This window comes from Mya arenaria, chromosome 12, assembly GCF_026914265.1.
Source record: "Mya arenaria isolate MELC-2E11 chromosome 12, ASM2691426v1".
In the NCBI taxonomy this organism is placed as follows: Eukaryota; Metazoa; Mollusca; class Bivalvia; order Myida; family Myidae; genus Mya; species Mya arenaria.
In genome coordinates, this window is record NC_069133.1 from 42,345,566 (window position 1) to 42,369,249 (window position 23,684).

At 36.5% G+C, this 23,684-nt stretch overlaps 1 protein-coding gene across 1 annotated transcript; it reads right to left on the reverse strand.

Moving 5' to 3' along the window:
- Positions 1 to 4,723: 4,723 nt before the first annotated feature.
- LOC128210708 (uncharacterized) lies at positions 4,724 to 22,195 on the reverse strand. Its single transcript, XM_052915061.1, has 10 exons — positions 22,141 to 22,195; positions 19,644 to 19,816; positions 19,000 to 19,114; positions 17,597 to 17,762; positions 12,431 to 12,434; positions 9,064 to 9,199; positions 7,761 to 7,933; positions 7,104 to 7,218; positions 5,676 to 5,848; positions 4,724 to 4,847 (listed from the first exon to the last, which is right to left on the reverse strand). Exons 2-10 carry the CDS (start codon positions 19,813 to 19,815, stop codon positions 4,813 to 4,815), a joined length of 1,089 nt encoding a protein of 362 aa, XP_052771021.1. The 5' UTR covers position 19,816; positions 22,141 to 22,195; the 3' UTR covers positions 4,724 to 4,812.
- Positions 22,196 to 23,684: the final 1,489 nt, after the last annotated feature.

Here is a 23,684-nt window from a genome sequence, read left to right on the forward strand (position 1 = left end):
TGCTCGTTCTTAAGGCATCCGCACCATAACAGTGTCTGAATATGGGCCAAATTGGCATTGGGAATCGAGTTCATGTCCGTATCCCGCATAGCCTGCCTAAAATCCTAGGGTATTCACACGTGCCATCACCTAGGGCCAGGTCTCGGCTACACAGTGACATAGGTCCCTATGGTCCCCTTGCTCGTTTCTGCGAGAACGAGTCTTACATGAATGGTAGGGGTCAATAGGGCTTATATTGCCCATATACGCATAATGTTGGGCTAAGGACGGGGCCAGACTAAAATCCTCCTAGTATTAACAGTTTCCCCGAATGTATCACACCGCCAGGTAACCCTTGGATACAGTGCCATTGGTCCCCTTGCTCGTTCTTAAGGCATCCGCACCATAACAGTGTCTGAATATGGGCCAAATTGGCATAGGGAATCGAGTTCATGTCCGTATCCCGCATAGCCTGCCTAAAATCCTAGGGTATTCACATGTGCCATCAGCTAGGGCCAGGTCTCGGCTACACAGTGACATAGGTCCCTATGGTCCCCTTGCTCGTTTCTGCGAGAACGAGTCTTACATGTTTTCTTGAGATTAATGCTCTTATTGTATTGATTTTGATGGTGATACGGTGCTAGCACCGCATCGCCTCGGTGATATGGTGATACGGTGCTACGATACTAACTTCACGCACATCTTTTTAAAAGCATTTCAAACAAATTGGCTCCACTGGATTCTGGTTTCCCTCACGGTTAAGAGTCCTGTTGTTCGTCATACCACATAGGGCGAGGGCACTTTAATCACAGCGTACCGCGACGATTTCCTTGATTTGGAGTGGAACATGTGTTGCTATGTTACACTCGCATTACTTGAAAGGAATGACCATACCAGACTACATGGAAAATAGTTCAGAAATAGATAATATCGGAGGATCAAGCCAAGCTCAGAACGCATATTATATAAATTACCTTGAGGATACTGCAGGTTACCTTCAGCTCTTCGGAATATTTCTCCTTCCAGCGTTTTTTTTCTTGATGATTTGAAATACTATAATTATCCGCAAAATACGTCTGGCTGCTAAAAGAAGATCTGTCTTTTCGTAAGCAATTCACCATTGGTTTTAACTATAAACAGTAGATGAAGTAGATCCAGCATATTCAGCCTGTTTTTGAAATCACAAACCATTCAGCTTCAAAACCTATAGATAAGGAAGGTAGCCAATGGTTTGAGACGGTAAAACCATGCTTTGGTCCACTGTCATACAGTATGTTAATTAACAGATGGAAATTGGCCGAGGAGTTCCGATAGTTGAATGTGTCGACAATGTCAGAGTTTACGCCATCTTCTGACGGCAGTCAATCACACTCACTGTCAGAAATCAGTCTAATTTCACTTAAATGGTAAGATGTGTTTATCTTATAATAAATAAGAATGTATTCCTAAGTTTTTTAAATAAATTTTGACAAACTTTGCTGTTTCGAGAGTGAATTATTCAGTTTTTTAATTAAGGGAAGTAACTACAAATACTTTTAAAAGAAGTTCATATTTTCACTGCTTTGTTAACATGAAAATATCACTGTTGATATTTCACTGATTCAACTCGATATTAAACCGAAAAGCAAGAAAGAAAAACAGTTTCGAGCAGGTTTTTTTTTATTGAAATCCATACATGTTGACGAATCTTTTTATGCGTAATAAATCATTAATCATGTTTATTTCAGCCTCATGTTTAATGAGGGAATAGATAGTATTTGATTTACAATAATTTATTTATAACAATAAAAATACTGTAAATAATTGTAAATCTGTATATAGAAAATAATATAAAATACGAGAGTCATAATACAATGTATAACAATACAATAAGAGAAATGTACTAGCAGAACAAAGAAACTGTTAACACGAAATTTGACTAAAATAACGTTAAGTTTTTCGATGATTGCATGAAGTTTACCTGAATGTTTTGAGACATAAATTAATATGTAATACAGAGAGGTTCTACCTCAAAGCTTATAACAATTTCCAGAATTATGTTATCAGCAATTACTGTTGCTGGGGTCATTTCAGAACAGGTACATTTTGGCATACTCAGTTTTTTTTATTCAATTAGAAATATATGTTACATGGTTTGTAGGTTTGTAGACTTGAACGAGCATTCCATTCAACACTTAAAGGGGCACATTATAGGTTGATGCAACGCCAGTAATATGTTTAGTTGAATGTAACCTATGCAATTATCTGATGATACGTAACCTGATATAATTTCTCGCTGTTATTTAAGCTTTGTCAATAAAGTTACTTTGTTGAATTTCTCTTGTTTAATCAATCAGTGGCGCAAAACAATACTTTTTTTTAATTTTTATGCATTTAATATGTTTAAAGCTGCAGTTTCACAGATCTACCGTTTTGCACTCTCACAGACTGACCGTTCTGATATAATATTCTTGGAATGAGCCAATAATTGCGTAAAGGTCAGGAAACCAGTGATATAAGACTGCTCACAAAAGATCAGATAGCAGTTTTTCATATTTACCATCGAAACCTAATGTTTTATGGCTTTTAGCTTTGCTAACGTTTAAGAAAAATGAAATATTTAGCATTTACCAAACAACGAGATATGTTTTATTGTAAGTTATCTTATATGACTGAATTGAATGGATTGCTGCCCAAATCAGCTGATTCTGAGACACAAAAAAGTCGAATCGGTCAATTTGTGAGACTGCATCTATAACTCATTTAACCTAAACAATCAAAACAACAACATACGAGTTGTGTACAGATTAAAAGTACAAGTCTTTAAAAAAAAAACAATTAATAGCTACGTGGTCACTAGACAATGAAACGCCAAAATATCGCTAATATTTTGATATTTGTACACTTATCACACACTTTGTTTTATTTTAATCTTTAAAGTTAAATGAGATTAACAATATAATACATTAAAACTGAAAAAGTGCACCAACCTATAGTGTGCCCCTGTAAATCTTAGTGTACAACGAACATATTGTTGTGTCGACACGGTAAACAGTACGGCATGCAAACTTTAAAAGAAGACAACTTGTATTTAGCTACAAGCTTACATGAGTTTCATATGGTTTAAATATGTACATTTTCAAAAATACAATTCGGTAAGACAATTTGCAAGAATGGTTATTATGAGTACATGTATACAAAAAACACACATTTGAATCCGTTTAAGTATGAAGCATAATTTAAACATTCTAGACATAAATATATTACAAATGCAACGATACTATGAACAATATTATTATATAGTATACAGTCAGTATACAACTAAGGCGTAAAGAAATAATATGTTTGTTTCCGGTTTCCCGACCTACCCTATTTTTGCCCCGACCCTGGACGTTTTTATTAGTTTGTCAATGAGAAGTCTTTTTTTTCATTTGGTTGATTTTAATCAATTACAATTTTATAATGAAGTATTTTCGGGGTTTAATAATACCAGCGATGCCAATACTGAATGATCTATAGCATCTATATCTTTAGTTTTTGGTAACAGAAAAACATCCCGAAAAAAAATGGCTTATAAAAAAATGTTCAAAAAAGAAAAGATTTTCCGAATTATATAATAATCCTTTTTGGGGGATTGAAACCGGAAACAAACATATTATTTTAGGCCAAACGGTTTTTAAAAAAGTTTTTAACTTTATAGCACTTAATGAGTATTCCATATAGAGAGACGGAGACAATTAATTATTATATACCGATACAGGCACACTGTGAGAATTAAACTCCCTCCTTTTGCTACGCGGCTTTCTAAAGAGAACTCGGCACTTAAAGAGGGCGGTATGGAATATGTAAATACACAAATGCAGGTCAGTATAATGTGTTTATACGTCAAATAAAGAAGTATTTGTTAAGCATTGTGGAGTAAGATCCTCACAATAACACGAGAGAATAACAATCACCATCTAGTCCGTGTCCTGTGTTGGATGAAACAAATGGTGACTATTTCGGGAGGATATGAAAATGAAGTGTTTGAGCCCATGACCGATTGCCACGAGTAAAATTCGGACATCTTTAACGCTTATGTACGAACCGCCTGGACGTACACTTCATACATTTAAATACTCATGCGTTTCGTTTAAGCTAAATGCTACACCATGCTTATAACGAATCGTAAATTACGAATAACCAATGCCTATAATAAGTTAATTTGGTGGTGTTTTATAGTTAAATATTTATACATAATCCCCCTTATCGGAACGGTAACCAAGTAGGCGGAGCTTAACCGTGCAATAACTAACGTGCGGAAAACCCCCAACGCTATTCACTTATACGCACACTACTTACTAAATGCTGTCCATAAACATATGAAACAAAATAATTACAACTCCATCAACAACCCTCGTGATTAAGAGTTCACCTTCCCGCTTCGCGCTCGTGTATCATTTGAATAACACGAGCAGTGTTTGCGGTAACTATTACTTATAACATGCTATATATTGGACATAACGACAATGATAAATAACATTGATATGGTCTAATGCTGATACACTTCCAACAGTGTCACAGAGGTACATCTCAATACAGTCGAACACCGTTGGCTCGAACTCGCTTGGCTAGAATTCCTTGTTGGCTCGAACTTTATGTAAAGGACCGATTTCTTTATACTTAATTTAAGCATTTCCGCTTGGCTCGATTTTTCCGAGGATCGAAGTATTATCGCCGATCCCTGGGAGTTCGAGCCAACGGGGTTCGAATGTAGTTATAATATGAACACGTCGATACATGGAGTAGATGGGCACTATTTTTGAGCAAATGTAAATGCTTTATGCTTCTAGCAAGTCACAGTATGTCATCCGTTCACAACGTTCCTGCCTGCTGCAATCGTGATTTATCTGAAAATGAATTAAAGCTGGCGTCAATATACTGTAAGAGTTGGTTTTAAATGTTTTAAATACGTACGTAATTCAAGGGTCAAACATGTGTGTATAACGTCAAAAGGGGCAAATTAAAGCTGGCGTCAATATACCGTAAAAGTATGTTTTAAATGTTTTAAATACGTACGTAGTTCAAGGGTCAAACATTTTTGTACAACGTCATAAGTAGTGAATTAAAGCTGGCGTCAATATACCGTAAAAGTTTATTTTAAATGTTTTAAATACGTACGTAGTTCAAGGGTCAAACATGTTTGTATAGCGTCAAAAAACCATCATTACTCCTAAACCAACCAAATGTCAGTTATCAGCTTAAATGTAATCAAATATATAACAGGTTTCATTTCTTTTTCGAAATACACTTGCAAGCATGAAAGTTAGAAATAAATGAAATTTAATACATACAAATTCAGAAAGAAATATAATAATAAGGAAGAATTTAATAAGATCGAAAGCAGGATCCGATTCCGGGCCCTCTGGATTGTTAGACGAGGTATTAACAGCTGGACCATTGAGGTGTCGATATGTTACCGGTGTTATAAAAATTAATTATTACATCGGTTTTTGTTCAACTCTACAACGCATAGTTTGAATGTTTGTTAATGTTCACAGGTGCTGATATGAATTTGTTTTTAAACGAAGAAATGTACCAGTCAATTGTAACAACGGCCCCCAAAGGTCCGGGGAATAGCGGGTACTTTGACTTTCGGTCCAGCCAAGCCCGGGTAAAATCCCCGCCCTGCGGGGACGAACTGCTGGTAAAATCCCCGCCAAAGTCAGTTTTATTACCTATACATTTCCCTTCGTTCTCTGCTTGCAACTTTCCAACATCCAAGTAGTATGCTTGTTTGATGACGTCAGAGAGCGTTGTCAGTGCGTGCATAACACTGTCGTCTGCGCATGTAATTCCTAGCTGGCCGAGAACCAACGGACTGCACTCGTATACAAACTCACTGAGAATTCTGCAGAAAAAAATATGTATATAATTATAAATTTGACACTCAGAAGTAATCATCACCTTGTTTTTTTCAAACTTCGTACGTTTTGACGTCGACGTCGAGATACGCAGTAACGTTAGAAACAAATGCGATAATATTCGGCATTCTACTAGAAGTGCTCCAGCTCGGCCTATATAGCAGAGGGAGCACATTGCTTCCCTTTTCCGGCATCCTGCTGCCTTTTTACTATGCCCTGCTGTGCCCTTTCGTTTGACAGAGCCTTCTTTGATTATTATTAACTATATTTGATATTTATTCGACATATTGTCAAGTCAATTTTACAGAAATAAGTATAAAAATAAAATATATACATAATTTTGACATTTAGGTAAAGATAATAGCTAAGGTATTCATAACAAACTACATGTATTAGCATTTAAAGTAATTACAACACATACACACTACGTATGAAATGAACATTGGCCCTTGCAAGTGCCCCATTAAGGCTCATTCAATGCGCATCAAAAGTGCCCTTTCTGACCTAGCACCCTGCCCTTATCAAATCCCGTCTAGAGCACTAGACTAGTACATGTGTACATATTTTAAATGATCGTAAAAACATCACAGCGCAGGTTTCCAGTAACTTAGTTTTACTACTTCTCAAAGACCATTCGGAACACCTCGGCCATTTTCTATCGATATCAACCTCGTATGTTTATAGACGGTTTTAATGTCAGAAATCTTTATATTTAAGTACGCTGCAAGTAGATCGCGTAGTAATTTCAATTTAGCAGTTAAACTTAATGATTTTACTCTTGGGAATCTTAATTATTTATTGAACTACTACACTGCACTGGCAATCAATTAAAACTAAGTAGTACTAAACTCACTCTAACACACAATAATTATTAATAATTGTATTTAAAATTTTACGAACTTCTTCTACTGATGTACCGGCATAAATCATCGGTTGTTTTCGATGGGAAATGGCCGAGGTAATCCAAATCTTCACATACACCCATTCTCGTTCACCAGAGTGATGGTGCTATCCGTGACACATATTTTTCATTATCAAACCTCTGATGAATGAGAATGACACACGCCATGGTGCATCGTATAGGGTAAAAATATTAAATGACCAAATATGAAAATAAACCTTATATATATATATATATATATAGCTTTGGTAGTAGATGAAATACTATTGTGGATGTACGATGTCCCATATACACCTCTAAGGATGAGCCTACGTTTGAATCCCATATGCGAGACTACTTACTGACAGACGTTGGAATCAGTAAGGAGACGGAACTTCCGGTAGCAGCGCGTGTCCACGATAGCCAGCAGCTTATCGGGGCTGTTACAAACGTCACCAGGAGTCACCACCGGCCGATCTAAACATACACAAAGCCAAATACAGTTTTGGTGGACCGAATCGCGCATACACAAACTAGTCACTGTTTTGGTTATTGGTGGCAATCAACAATTTGATTAAAACATTTACAGATATATATATATGTAAATTACTTTTTTTATAATCAAACATCATTTTCAGCGTCATCTTGCAGATTCATTTCTTAAAATCAACAAACTTGTATATTTAAAACTTAGCAAGAGCACCGCTAACGAATAAAAACACTCGCCCATTATTCAAGCTGGTCAAGACCGAGGCATAGCAACGACACTTCTTAAAGTCAGGTTTATTGGCTGTGTTGTACATATGTTGAAAATACACTAGTACTAAGAACACTATGCCGATTTTACGATTTAAGTTACGATCAATGTCTTGCTGTTTGCATCACCGACGTGACGTCATATGACAAACCTCGAAAATTAAACAAAACAACAACAACAGGCGAGCTAAAATCATGGCAAAACCCCCAGATACAGATATCTTCTTATTTCTACAAATTAAAGAATGAAAAAACATCCTTACCCACGCAGTCTGTGAAGTCTGACAGTAAGGGAACGTTGTTGACGTTGCTCGCCACGTTCGCGACGTTATTGTACGCTACTTTACGTAATTCCGTGTGTTGACGTTCACACTCAATATACCGCAAACTTGATGGTATATAGTTATAGCTGCACTGGTAAAACACTTCAAACATGCTGAAAAAACATATTATAGCAGGTGTCAAATGACCGTAAAAGTTTTATTGATATGTTATGGGTTAACAAAACTGTGTCTCTTAATTTCATTTCCTTCTATACGAATACGAATACAAATGTTTATTTGTAATGAAAGGCCGCCAGCCAAAAATACAGACAGATTTGTGTTAAAAATACATAAAAATAACATGTTTATCCATGATAATAACAAATCACATCACAAAGAAAATTACACTTACAATGTAATTTCAAGAGTAAAATATATGAAATTATTGAAGCGTTTAACTATTATCATGAGATTAATATTTTACATGGCATTAACAATAATTGATCAAACGTATGTGAAAAGTGGTAAATATAATACAATGGCAACATCGTTTATACATACTTGGCATATCAACAAACAAATAACGTTCGCCATTTAAAAGCGTTTTTAATTCACGGTAGTAAAATACCCTTGGCGAATTGTTTATTTGTGCTTGAAGTTTTTGTAACGCACAGTCTTTAATCCGGGTTTTGAATGTTTGCAAGAACAACTTTGTATTCCCAATGTCATTTGCTAGCCATGCATATCCAAAACCATTTTCAAACAACAGTCTTTTTACGTGGGAGGCCAAATTTGTTCTGCCGTTCAAGTCTTGACTTCGTAACAGAAGGTACATCTGTCTTGGATATCTGTTTGGAAGCATTTGAACAATTTTCCCAATACGATATGCATCTAAGGTTATAAGTAATTGAAATGGGTGATCGTCCACTTTCGCTCAGTGCAAAGAAGTTTGACACATTTTTATTAAGTCCACATACATCTTTACAAAACTTAAAATGAACACGTTCGATGTTCTCTGCGTATTGGAATCCCCAAATTTCTGAATATAACACAAGATTGGCAATATCATGCTATTAAAGAGCTTAAATGCCTGTTTTGGCATAAAAAATCCGAAGTGCTTCTGACATGAAAAGATGCTCATTAAAGCTTTTGTTGCCTGCTTCGCCATGGTGTCCTTTGTCATCCAATCTTATAATGACTCCAATATACCCCATTCTAACTTCGTTTGAAAATTAATTCGAGATACAACTTGTGATATACATATACTGAATAAAAACATAACAAATCCGAAAGATTAACGTACGTGCACTTATTTCCGGTTAAATTGGCAATGGTGCCGGGCGACTCGAGGACCACCGAGCACTGGTTGCTGATGGAGAACAACTTCCGGTCGAGCGCCGCTGCGCACGGAGATGTCTCCTGTCGCTCCGTCCACAGGGCTACATGAGTACACAAATGAAATAAAACTTTTGACAGGGACCATAAGACGTTGGCTTGAAGCGCAATTACATGCAAAAGTCAACTGGGCACCAGAATGATCACGTAACACCTAGTATCGACATTTTGTGTGTCCACTAAACGGCTGCATACCACTCACACGATGCGGGGGTGAGTCCAGGATTTGACGTGAGAGGAGGCAAAGTAGGTGAGTATCCTTTCGACTTGCACCCCTCCCTCAGAACCAAATTTATATGGTTTAAAAGGTTGGCAAGAGGGTTTGGGGGTACTCCCCTAAGAAATTATTAGCCATTTCAAACTCGAAATGGTGGGGGGAGGCTGGACCCGCAAATGCGATAGGTTGTTTTCGAGAAAAACAAGTTAGTGTTATGACAGAAACATGTGATTGATAACATGAGAATTCATGAACATAAGGGTCACTGCGACCTTCTGCATCAAACTGTTCTAAAGTTACTGTTTGAATAAAATTGTGAAAAGCAACAGTGGCTTGACTTTGACCTATAACCCTCTGACATTGGAAATGATAGATGCCATCTACTGATCCATTTCATCAAACATATGAAGTGTAAATATATTATACAAGCAGAGTTTTCAAAGCATTATTGGCTGTGATCTACTGATCCAGACAAAATACCTGTGAAGTTTCAAGGTCCTAGTTCAAGTGGTTATCTAATGATTGTACAATCAAAGTTGTCAAAACAGCATTGACTGTGGCCTTGACCTATAATAATTTGAAAGTGAAAAAATATGTTTCATCTACTGATCCAGTATAACATACCTGTGAAGTTTCAACGTCCTAGTTCAAGGAATTATAATGTTATTATAGCAGCAAAGTTGTCAAAATAGCAATGGTTGTGATGTAGACAAGGGACCTACTGATACCTATATGGGTCATGGCAACCTACTATTCAAGTGTCAAGGTCCTACGTCAGCCGTTCTTAAGTTGTTGTGCGAGCAAATAGTTCATAACACTGTTGACTGTGAGCTTGAACTTTGACCTACTGACCCCAAAACAAAAATAGGGCAAATGGCAAACTATCACTGAAGTTTCATAGTAAATATATTGGATACTCAACAACACTGCTTAACGAAAAACCCTCTTTTCCCCTGTAAATAATCACTGTTTACTCTCCTGTACCTGTAACCATCCAAAATGTTACCCCTGTGTACCCTCCGTTAATACGGATGTTCGGTAGCAGTCAATCGTTTGGTCATCATTCGATTGTTGATCGTAAGATGCGAATCGGGGATCCCAAATTTCTAAATATAAGGCATTGAAGGTAAATTTCGGCAATATCTGTCTCTAAAAAATATAAAGCTATTGTTTTTGTTGAACAGGTACTATGTTCCGACTGTTTTCTTATATAGGGCCAATTTTAATTCGAAACTGTGCTAGAAACACCCTCAATTTCAAATCTGAAGCTAAGCTTTAAACATGATGTCTGCAAGCCGGTGTTAATCAATCTCCAACGCAGTGTTCTCCATTAACAATCAGAATAAGATCACTGCATATGCCTGGAATGCAGTTATATATATATATAATATATATATATTATTCTAAGAGCGTTTCTTCCTCTCGTTTTGGTAGTTTTGACCAAACTTTTCAAAACTTTTGTTAAAATACAACAAAATATTGGCAAAATTATTTACAAATGATTTACATTTTTTTTTACCAAAATAACGTTTTTTTTTCTATTGACACGGGATTTGCATGTTGTGTGCTCAAAAAACCTAGCGATGTATAAAGGAATGTTCATGTGTTCGTTCAATATGCTCAGACCAGAGTTTTCCCAGATCAATGGCCTATGTGAGGTTGAAATGATTCCATATTCCTACCACTCTGGCAATACTCATGGTTATTAACATACACTCGTGAATGCCTCGAACATGAGCCATCACAGCATATTGAGGCATAAGGCAATGTTCACGTGCTAAATGTGCTCAAACCAGACTTTTCCGAATACAATGGTCTGTTTGAGGTTGAAGTGATTCCAAATGCCGACCACTCTAGCATAGTGGCAATAGCCATGATAATTTTAAGCGAACGTGTCAATGCCTAGAACATGAGCCATGAGAGCGTATTTAGCGAGTCATGCTCAACATGACACTTTTCGTTATTGTCCCATGTTTCATTTTCGACTACTCAAGAAAAAAGCTCCCCAGATCTCTAAAGTTCATATTATAGGCCCTGTACCTAGTTTATAACTACACTTTTTGTTATGGTCCCCTTAGTCCAATAATCGGATCAGTCCGTCCCCAAAATGGCTTTTGCAGCAGCAAAGTTCGATTTTCGAGCTCTATTTTCGGCTACTCAGTACAACAGCTCCAGCGATATAAAATATCATACAGTAAGCCTCGTGACCTAGTTCATCCCTACAGTTATTGTTATGCCCCTAGGTAAATGTTTCGGGTCAGTTCGTCCCTATCCGGCATAGCCTTTCTAAAATCCTTGGGTATTCACATGTGCCATCACCTAGGGCCAGGATTTGGCCACACAGTGACATAGGTCCCTATGGTCCCCTTGCTCGTTTCTGCGAGAACGAGTCATACATGTATGGTAGAGGTCAACAGGGCTTATATTGCCCATATACGCATAATGTTGGGCTAAGGACGGGGCCAGACTAAAATCCTCGTAGTATTAACAGTTTCCCCGAATGTATCACACCTCCAGGTAACCCTTGGATACAGTGTCATTGGTCCCCTTGCTCGTTTTTTAAGGCATCCGCACCATAACAGTGTCTGAATATGGGCCAAATTGGCATTGGGAATCGAGTTCATGTCCTATCCGGCATAGCCTGCCTAAAATCCTAGGGTATTCACATGTGCCATCACTAGGGCCAGGTCTCGGCTACACAGTGACATAGGTCCCTATGGTCCGCTTGCTCGTTTCTGCGAGAACGAGTCTTACATGTTTTCTTGAGATTAATGCTCTTATGTATTGATTTTGATAGTGATACGGTGCTAGCACCGCATCGCCGCGGTGATATGGTGATACGGTCCTACGGTGCTAACTTCACGCACATCTTTTTAGAAGCATTTCAACAAATTGGCTCCACTGGATTCTGGTTTCCCTCACGGTTAAGAGTCCTGTTGTAGTCATACCACATAGGACGAGGGCACTTTAAACACAGCGTACCGCGACGATTTCCTTGATTGGAGTGGAACATGTGTTGCTATGTTACCCTCGGATTACTTGAAAGGAATGACCATACCAGACTACATGGAAAATAGTTCAGAAATAGATTATATCGGAGAATCAAGCCAAGCTAAGAACGCAGAATATATAAATGACCTGAGGATACTGCAGGTTACCTTCAGCTCTTCGGAATATTTCTCCTTCCTGCGTTTTTTTCTTGATGATTTGAAATACTATAATTATCCGCAAAATACGTCTGGCTGCTAAAAGAAGATCTGTCTTTTCGTAAGCAATTCACCATTGGTTTTAACTATAGATGAAGTAGATCCAGCATATTCAGCCTGTTTTTGAAATCACAAACCATTCAGCTTCAAAACTTATAGATAAGGAAGGTAGCCAATGGTTTGAGACGGTAAAACCATGCTTTGGTCCACTGTCATACAGTATGTTAATTAACAGATATAAGGCGTGTATCAATGAGGAGGCACTTCCGGATTGGTGTAATTTGCCTTATTCATCCGAGGATGTTCTCGATGGAAATTGGCCGAGGAGTTCCGATAGTTGAATGTGTCGACAATGTCAGAGTTTACGCCATCTTCTGACGGCAGTCAATCACACTCACTGTCAGAGATCAGTCTAATTTCACTTAAATGGTAAGATGTGTTTATTTTATAATAAATAAGAATGTATTCTAAGTTTTTAAATAAATTTTGACAAAACTTTGCTGTTTCGAGAGTGAATTATTCAGTTTTTTTAATTAAGGGAAGTAACTACAAATACTTTTAAAAGAAGTTCATATTTTCACTGCTTTGTTAACATGAAAATATCACTGTTGATATTTCACTGATTCAACTCGATATTAAACCGAAAAGCAAGAAAGAAAAACAGTTTCGAGCAGGTTTTTTTTTATTGAAATCCATACATGTTGACGAATCTTTTTATGCGTAATAAATCATTAATCATGTTTATTTCAGCCTCATGTTTAATGAGGGAATAGATAGTTTTTAATTTACAATAATTTATTTATAACAATAAAAATACTGTAAATAATTGTAAATCTGTATATAGAAAATAATATAAAATACGAGAGTCATAATACAATGTATAACAATACAATACAAATACAAATACAATAAGAGAAATGTACTAGCAGAACAAAGAAACTCTTAACACGAAATTTGACTAAAATAACGTTAAGTTTTTTCGATGATTGCATGAAGTTTACCTGAATGTTTTGAGACATAAATTAATATGTAATACAGAGAGGTTCTACCTCAAAGCTTATAACAATTTCCAGAATTATGTTATCTGCAATTACTGTTGCTGGGGTCATTTCAGAACAGGTACATTTTGGCATACTCAGTTTTTTTATTCAATTAGAAATATATGTTACATGGTTTGTAGGTTTGTAGACTTGAACGAGCATTCCATTCAACACTTAAAGGGGCACATTATAGGTTGATGCAACACCAGTAATATGTTTAGTTGAATGTAACCTATGCAATTATCTGATGATACGTAACCTGATATAATTTCTCGCTGTTATTTAAGCTTTGTCAATAAAGTTACTTTGTTGAATTTCTCTTGTTTAATCAATCAGTGGCGCAAAACAATAATTTTTTTTAATTTAATGCATTTAATATGTTTAAAGCTGCAGTTTCACAGATCTACCGTTTTGCACTCTCACAGACTGACCGTTCTGATATAATATTCTTGGAATGAGCCAATATTGCGTAAAGGTCAGGAAACCAGTGATATAAGACTGCTCACAAAAGATCAGATAGCAGTTTTTCATATTTACCATCGAAACCTAATGTTTTATGGCTTTTAGCTTTGCTAACGTTTAAGAAAAATGAATATTTAGCATTTACCAAACAATGTGATATGTTTATTGTAAGTTATCTTATATGACTGAATTGAATGGATTGCTGCCCAAATCAGCTGATTCTGAGACACAAAAAAGTCGAATCGGTCAATTTGTGAGACTGCATCTATAACTCATTTAACCTAAACAATCAAAACAACAACATACGAGTTGTGTACAGATTAAAAGTATAAGTCTTTAAAAAAAATAACAATTAATAGCTACGTGGTCACTAGACAATGAAACGCCAAAATATCGCTAATATTTTGATATTTGTACACTTATCACACACTTTGTTTTATTTTAATCATTAAAGTTAAAGGAGATAAACAATATAATACATTAAAACTGAAAAAGTGCACCAACCTATAGTGTGCCCCTGTAAATCTTAGTGTACAACGAACATATTGTTGTGTCGACACGGTAAACAGTACGGCATGCAAACTTTAAAAGAAGACAACTTGTATTTAGCTACAAGCTTACATGAGTTTCATATGGTTTAAATATGTACATTTTCAAAAATACAATTCGGTAAGACAATTTGCAAGAATGGTTATTATGAGTACATGTATACAAAAACACACATTTGAATCCGTTTAAGTATGAAGCATAATTTAAACATTCTAGACATAAATATATTACAAATGCAACGATACTATGAACAATATTATATATATACAGTCAGTATACAACTAAGGCGTAAAGAAATAATATGTTTGTTTCCGGTTTCCCGACCTACCCTATTTTTGCCCCGACCCTGGACGTTTTTATTAGTTTGTCAATGAGAAGTCTTTTTTTCATTTGGTTGATTTTAATCAATTACAATTTAATAATGAAGTATTTTCGGGGTTTAATAATACCAGCGATGCCAATACTGAATGATCTATAGCATCTATATCTTTAGTTTTTGGTAACAGAAAAACATCCCGAAAAAAATGGCTTATAAAAAAATGTTCAAAAAAGAAAAGATTTTCCGACTTATATAATAATCCTTTTTGGGGGATTGAAACCGGAAACAAACATATTATTTTAGGCCAAACGGTTTTTAAAAAAGTTTTTAACTTTATAGCACTTAATGAGTATTCCATATAGAGAGACGGAGACAATTAATTATTATATACCGATACAGGCACACTGTGAGAATTAAACTCCCTCCTTTTGCTACGCGGCTTTCTAAAGAGAACTCGGCACTTAAAGAGGGCGGTATGGAATATGTAAATACACAAATGCAGGTCAGTATAATGTGTTTATACGTCAAATAAAGAAGTATTTGTTAAGCATGGTGGAGTAAGATCCTCACAATAACACGAGAGAATAACAATCACCATCTAGTCCGTGTCCTGTGTTGGATGAAACAAATGGTGACTATTTCGGGAGGATATGAAAATGAAGTGTTTGAGCCCATGACCGATTGCCACGAGTAAAATTCGGACATCTTTAACGCTTATGTACGAACCGCCTGGACGTACACTTCATACATTTAAATACTCATGCGTTTCGTTTAAGCTAAATGCTACACCATGCTTATAACGAATCGTAAATTACGAATAACCAATGCCTATAATAAGTTAATTGGGTGGTGTTTTATAGTTAAATATTTATACATAATCCCCCTTATCGGAACGGTAACCAAGTAGGCGGAGCTTAACCGTGCAATAACTAACGTGCGGAAAACCCAACGCTATTCACTTATACGCACACTACTTACTAAATGCTGTCCATAAACATATGGAACAAAATAATTACAACTCCATCAACAACCCTCGTGATTAAGAGTTCACCTTCCCGCTTCGCGCTCGTGTATCATTTGAATAACACGAGCAGTGTTTGCGGTAACTATTACTTATAACATGCTATATATTGGACATACGACAAGGATAAATAACATTGATATGGTCTAATGCTGATACACTTCCAACAGTGTCACAGAGGTACATCTCAATACAGTCGAACACCGTTGGCTCGAACTCGCTTGGCTCGAATTCCTTGTTGGCTCGAACTTTATGTAAAGGACCGATTTCTTTATACTAAATGTAAGCATTCCCGCTTGGCTCGATTTTTCCGAGGCTCGAAGTATTATCGCCGATCCCTGGGAGTTCGAGCCAACGGGGTTGAATGTATTAAATATGAACACGTCGATACATGGAGAAGATGGGCACTATTTTGAGCAAATGTAAATGCTTCATGCTTCTAGCAAGTCACAGTATGTCATCCGTTCACAACGTTCCTGCCTGTGCAATCGTGATTTATGAAAATGAATTAAAGCTGGCGTCAATATACTGTAAGAGTTGGTTTTAAATGTTTTAAATACGTACGTAATTCAAGGGTCAAACATGTGTGTATAACGTCAAAAGGGCAAATTAAAGCTGGCGTCAATATACCGTAAAAGTATGTTTTAAATGTTTTAAATACGTACGTAGTTCAAGGGTCAAACATGTGTGTATAACGTCAAAAGTAGTGAATTAAAGCTGGCGTCAATATACCGTAAAAGTATTTTAAATGTTTTAAATACGTACGTAGTTCAAGGGTCAAACATGTGTGTATAACGTCAAAAGTAGTGAATTAAAGCTGGCGTCAATATACCGTAAAAGTATGTTTTAAATGTTTTAAATACGTACGTAGTTCAAGGGTCAAACATGTGTATAACGTCAAAAGTAGTGAATTAAAGCTGGCGTCAATATACCGTAAAAGTTTATTTTAAATGTTTTAAATACGTACGTAGTTCAAGGGTCAAACATGTTTGTTAACGTCAAAAGTAGTGAATTAAAGCTGGCGTCAATATACCGTAAAAGTTTATTTAAATGTTTTAAATACGTACGTAGTTCAAGGGTCAAACATGTGTGTATAACGTCAAAAAACCATCATTACTCCTAAACCAACCAAATGTCAATTATCAGCTTAAATGTAATCAAATATATACAGGTTTCATTTCTTTTTCGAAATACACTTGCAAGCATGAAAGTTAGAAATAAATGAAATTTAATACATAAAATTCAGAAAGAAATATAATAATAAGGAAGAATTTAATAAGATCGAAAGCAGGATCCGATTCCGGGCCCTCTGGATTGTTAGACGAGGTATTAACAGCTGGACCATTGAGGCGTCGATATGTTACCGGTGTTATAAAAATTAATTATTACATCGGTTTTTGTTCAACTCTACAACGCATAGTTTGAATGTTTGTTAATGTTCACAGGTGCTGATATGAATTTGTTTTTAAACGAAGTAATGCACCAGTCAATTGTAACAACGGCCCCCAAAGGTCCGGGTAATAGCGGGGACTTTGACTTTCGGTCCAGCCAAGCCCGGGTAAAATCCCGCCCTGCGGGGACGAACTGCTGGTAAAATCCCCGCCAAAGTCAGTTTTATTACCTATACATTTCCTTCGTTCTCTGCTTGCAACTTTCCAACATCCAAGTAGTATGCTTGTTTGATGACGTCAGAGAGCGTTGTCAGTGCGTGCATAACACTGTCGTCTGCGCATGTAATTCCTAGCTGGCCGAGAACCAACGGACTGCACTCGTATACAAACTCACTGAGAATTCTGCAGAAAAAAATATGTATATAATTATAAATTTGACACTCAGAAGTAATCATCACCTTGTGTTTTTTTCAAACTTCGTACGTTTTGACGTCGACGTCGAGATACGCAGTAACGTTAGAAACAAATGCGATAATATTCGGCATTCTACTAGAAGTGCTCCAGCTCGGCCTATATAGCAGGGGAGCACACTGCTTCCCTTTTCCGGCAACCTGCTGCCTTTTTACTATGCCCTGCTGTGCCCTTTTGTTTGACAGAGCCTCTTTGATTATTATTAACTATATTTGATATTTATTCGACATATTGTCAAGTCAATTTTACAGAAATAAGTATAAAAGTAAAATATATACATAATTTTGACACTTAGGTAAAGATAACAGCTCAGGTATTATAACAAACTACATGTATTAGCATTTAAAGTAGTACAACAAATACACACTTTGTATGAAATGAACATTGGCCCTTGCAAGTGCCCCATTAAGGCTCATTCAATGCGCATCAAAAGTGCCCTTTCTGACCTAGCACCCTGCCCTTATCAAATCCCGTCTAGAGCACTAGACTAGTACATGTGTATATATTTAAAATGATCGTAAAAACATCACAGCGCAGGCTTCCAGTAACTTAGTTTACTACTTCTCAAAGACCATTCGGAACACCTTGGCCATTTTCTATCGATATCAACCTCGGATGTTTATAGACGGTTTTTAATGTCAGAAATCTTTATATTTAAGTACGCTGCAAGTAGATGGCGTAGTAATTTCAATTTAACAGTTAAAACTTAATGATTTTACTCTTGGGAATCTTAATTATTTATTGAACTACTACACTGCACTGGCAATCATTTAAAACTAAGTAGTATAAACTCACTTTAACACACAATAATTATTAATAATTATATTTAAAATTTTACGAACTTCTTCTACTGATGTACCGGCATAAATCATCGGTTGTTTTCGATGGGAAATGGCCGAGGTAATCCAAATGCTCACACACACCCATTCTCGTTCACCAGAGTGATGGTGCTATCCGTGACACATATTTATCATAATCAAACCTCTGATGAATGGGAATGACACACGCCATGGTGCATCGTCTAGGGTAAAAATATTAAATGACCAAATAGGAAAATAAACCTTATATAAAGCTTTGATAGTAGATGAAATACTATTGTGGATGTAATATGCCATATAAACCTCTAAGGATGAGCCAACGTTGGAATCCCCTATGCAAGACTACTTACTGACAGACGTTGGAATCAGTAAGGAGACGGAACTTCCGGTAGCAGCGCGTGTCCACGATAGCCAGCAGCTTATCGGGGCTGTTACAAACGTCACCAGGAGTCACCACCGGCCGATCTAAACATACACAAAGCCAAATACAGTTTGGTGGACGAATCGCGCATACACAACTATTCACTGTTTTGGTTATTGGTGGCAATCAACAATTTGAAAACATTTACAGATATATATTTGTAAATACTTTTTTATAATCAAACATCATTTTCAGCGTCATCTTGCAGATTCATTTCTTAAAATCAACAAACTTGTATATTTAAAACTTAGCAAGAGCACCGCTAACGAATAAAACACTCGCCCATATTAAAGCAAGTCAAGACCGAGGCATAGCAACGATACTTCTTAAAGTCAGGTTTATTGGCTGTGTTGTACATATGTTGAAAATACACTAGTACTAAGAACACTATGTTGATTTTACGATTTTAGTTACGATCAATGTCTTGCTGTTTGCATCACCGACGATGACGTCATATGACAAACCTCGAAAATTAAACAAAACAACAACAACAGGCGATCTAAAATCATGGCAAAACCCCAGATACAGATATCTTCTTATTTCTACAAATTAAAGAATGAAAAACTTCCTTACCCACGCAGTCTGTGAAGTCTGACAGTAAGGGGACGTTGTTGACGTTGCTCGCCACGTTCGCGACGTTATTGTACGCTACTTTACGTAATTCCGTGTGTTGACGTTCACACTCAGTATACCGCAAACTTGATGGTATATAGTTATAGCTGCACTGGTAAAACACTTCAAACATGCTGAAAAAAACATATTATAGCAGGTGTCAAATGACCGTAAAAGTTTTATTGATATGTTATGGGTTAACAAAACTGTGTCTCTTAATTTCATTTCCTTCTATACGAATACGAATACAAATGTTATTTGTAATGAAAGGCCGCCAGCCAAAATACAGACAGATTTGTGTTAAAAATACATAATAATAACATGTTATCCATGATAATAACAAATCACATCACAAAGAAAATTAACTTACAATGTAATTTCAAGAGTAAAATATATGAAATTATTGAAGCGTTTAAACTATTATCATGAGATTAATATTTTACATGGCATTAACAATAATTGATCAAACATATGTGAAAAGTGGTAAATATAATACAATGGCAAATAAGACACAAAAACATATGATATTGTATAAATCTTATGGTATATACAACAGTTAGAGAACACAAACTGGAAGTACAATTTTAGGAAATCAACCCCTTCATGAACTCTTCTCGTACTTTGCTGCATTCATATACAAATTTTGCTACAATGAAAATCTCTCTATCATTTCAGTAGCCATAATTCTGGTGAATAAATGTACAGTTTCTGAATGATTTAGCCAATAAGGAAGGAGGAAACATATTTTCTTATTGTATCATACAAAGGACATATCAAAAACATGTGGAACTTATCTTCTACTGAATAAACATGTCGCATGTTTAAACAAAATTGACAATATCTATATTCACGGCCATATTTCAATCATAAGTTGATGCCCAGAACAGCGAAAATTAGAGAAACATCGTTTATACATACTTGGCATATCAACAAACAAATAACGTTCGCCATTTAAAAGCGTTTTTAATTCACGGTAGTAAAAACCTTTGGCGAATTGTTATTTGTGCTTGAAGTTTTTGTAACGCACAGTCTTTAATCCGGGTTTTGAATGTTTGCAAGAACAACTTTGTATTCCCAATGTCATTTGCCAGCCATGCATATCCAAAACCATTTTCAAACAACAGTCTTTTTACGTGGGGGCCAAATTTGTTCTGCCGTTCGAGTCTTGACTTCGTAACAGAAGGTACATCTGTCTTGGATATCTGTTTGGAAGCATTTGAACAAGTTTTTCCAATACGATATGCATCTAAGGTTATAAGTAATTGAAATGGGTAATCGTCCACTTTCGCTCAGTGCAAAGAAGTTTGACACATTTTTATTAAGTCCACATACATCTTTACAAAACTTAAAATGAACACGTTCGATGTTCTCTGCGTATTGGAATCCCCAAATTTCTGCAGAATAACACAAGATTGGCAATATCATGCTATTAAAGAGCTTAAATGCCTGTTTTGGCATAAAAAATCCGAAGTGCTTCTGACATGAAAAGATGCTCATTAAAGCTTTGTTGCCTGCTTCGCCATCGTGACCTTTGTCATCGACCACGATATCTTCGGTGTAAATATGCCCCAAGGTATTTGTAAAAGGAGACCACTTTTATTCTATCACCTTTGTATGTCCAATGTTCATACTGCCTTAAAGGCCCACCATTTCTAAAAACCATAATTTTAGATTTTTCAAGGTTCACTTTCATACCAACATTATCACAAAAAGACTCAATATTATTATCAACCCCTATATCCATTTGTATATACCTGATAAAAAAAATCACTTGCTGTTTACAGGATGGTAAATATGGTAACTAGAGCTATAAAAGAATGGTTACTACCCCCATAAGAGGCTTGACACGGGATAAAGGTATTTAAAGTTTCAATTTACAATCGCAAAAATAAACAATAGCGTCCCATTTGGGTAAACAAACGGGCACTGTGAACAAGTGTATTGGAGTCCAAAGTTATAATCTCTTGAATATCTTGATCGTTTTTAAGGTATACCCAAAATTAAAGGTTCTGCTCGACACCAACAAGGACACCAAGGCTTTTACAATAGCTCAATAGTTTTCTCTAAAAAAACAACAACAGACGAATTAACAAGTATTAGAATCCCTCTTGAACATGCATCACAAAGTGTATCATAGCCGTACACAAACATAATACATACACGCACGGTAAGTCTTTGAAACGATGACAATCGATCAGGAAAAAAATGGCTAAGTTCTAATTGAATTCATAGTCATATGTACCTCGCACCAAAGCAATGTGGAAGTAGTTTGCTCCACGACCGACTGACCAACTGCCCGACCCATCAACCAACCAACCAACCCGAAGACCGACTCATCAACCAATCTTATAATGACTCCAATATACCCATTCTAACTTCGTTTGAAAATTAATTCGAGATACAACTTGTGATATACATATACTGAAAAAAACATAACAAATCCGAAAGATTAACGTACGTGCACTTATTTCCGGTTAAATTGGCAAGGGTGCCGGGAGACTCGAGGACCACCGAGCACTGGTTGCTGAGAGAACAACTTCCGGTCGAGCGCCGCTGCGCACGGAGATGTCTCCTGTCGCTCCGTCCACAGGGCTACATGAGTACACAAATGAAATAAAACTTTTGACAGGGACCATAAGACGTTGGCTTGAAGCGCAATTACATGCAAAAGTCAACTGGGCACCAGAATGATCACGTAACACCTAGTATCGACATTTTGTGTGTCCACTAAACGGCTGCATACCACTCACACGATGCGGGGGTGAGTCCAGGATTTGACGTGAGAGGAGGCAAAGTAGGTGAGTATCCTTTCGACTTGCACCCCTCCCTCAGAACCAAATTTATATGGTTTAAAAAGTTGGCAAGAGGGTTTGGGGGTACTCCCCTAAGAAATGATTAGCCATTTCAAACTCGAAATGGTGGGGGGAGGCTAGATCCGCAAATGCGATAGGATGTCTTCGAGAAAAACAAGTTAGTGTTATGACAGAAACATGTGATTGATTACATGAGAATTCATGAACATAAGGGTCACTGCGACCTTCTGCATCAAACTGTTCTAAAGTAACTGTTTGAATAAAATTGTGAAAAGCAACAGTGGCTTTGACTTTGACCTTTAACCCTCTGACATTGGAAATGATAGATGCCATCTACTGATCCATTTCATCAAACATATGAAGTGTAAATATATTATACAAGCAGAGTTTTCAAAGCATTATTGGCTGTGATCTACTGATCCAGACAAAATACCTGTGAAGTTTCAAGGTCCTAGTTCAAGTGGTTATCTAATGATTGTACAATTAAAGTTGTCAAAACAGCATTGACTGTGGCCTTGACCTATAATAATTTGACAGTGAAAAAATATGTTTCATCTACTGATCCAGTATAACATACCTGTGAAGTTCAAGGTCCTAGTTCAAGGAATTAAAATTGTTATTTTAGCAGCAAAGTTGTCAAAATAGCATTGGTTGTGATGTAGACAAGGGACCTACTGATACCTATATGGGTCATGGCAACCTACTATTCAAGTGTCAAGGTCCTACCTCAGCCGTTCTTAAGTTGTTGTGCGGGCAAATAGTTCATAACACTGTTGACTGTGAGCTTGAACTTTGACCTACTGACCCAAAAAAAATAGGGCAAATAGCAAACTATCACTGAAGTTTCATAGTAAACATATTGGATACTCAACAACACTGCTTAACGAAAACCCCTCTTTTCCCATGTAAATAATCACTGTTTACTCTCCTGTACCTGTTATACCATCCAAAATGTTACCCCTGTGTACCCTCCGTTAATACGGATGTTCGGTAGCAGTCAATCGTTTGGTCATCATTCGATTGTTGATCGTAAGATGCGAATCGGGGATCCCAAATTTCTATCTATAAGGCATTGAAGGTAAATTTCGGCAATATCTGTCTCTAAAAAATATAAAGCTATTGTTTTTGTTGAACAGGTACTATGTTCCGACTGTTTCTTATATAGGGCCAAATTTAATTCGAAACTGTG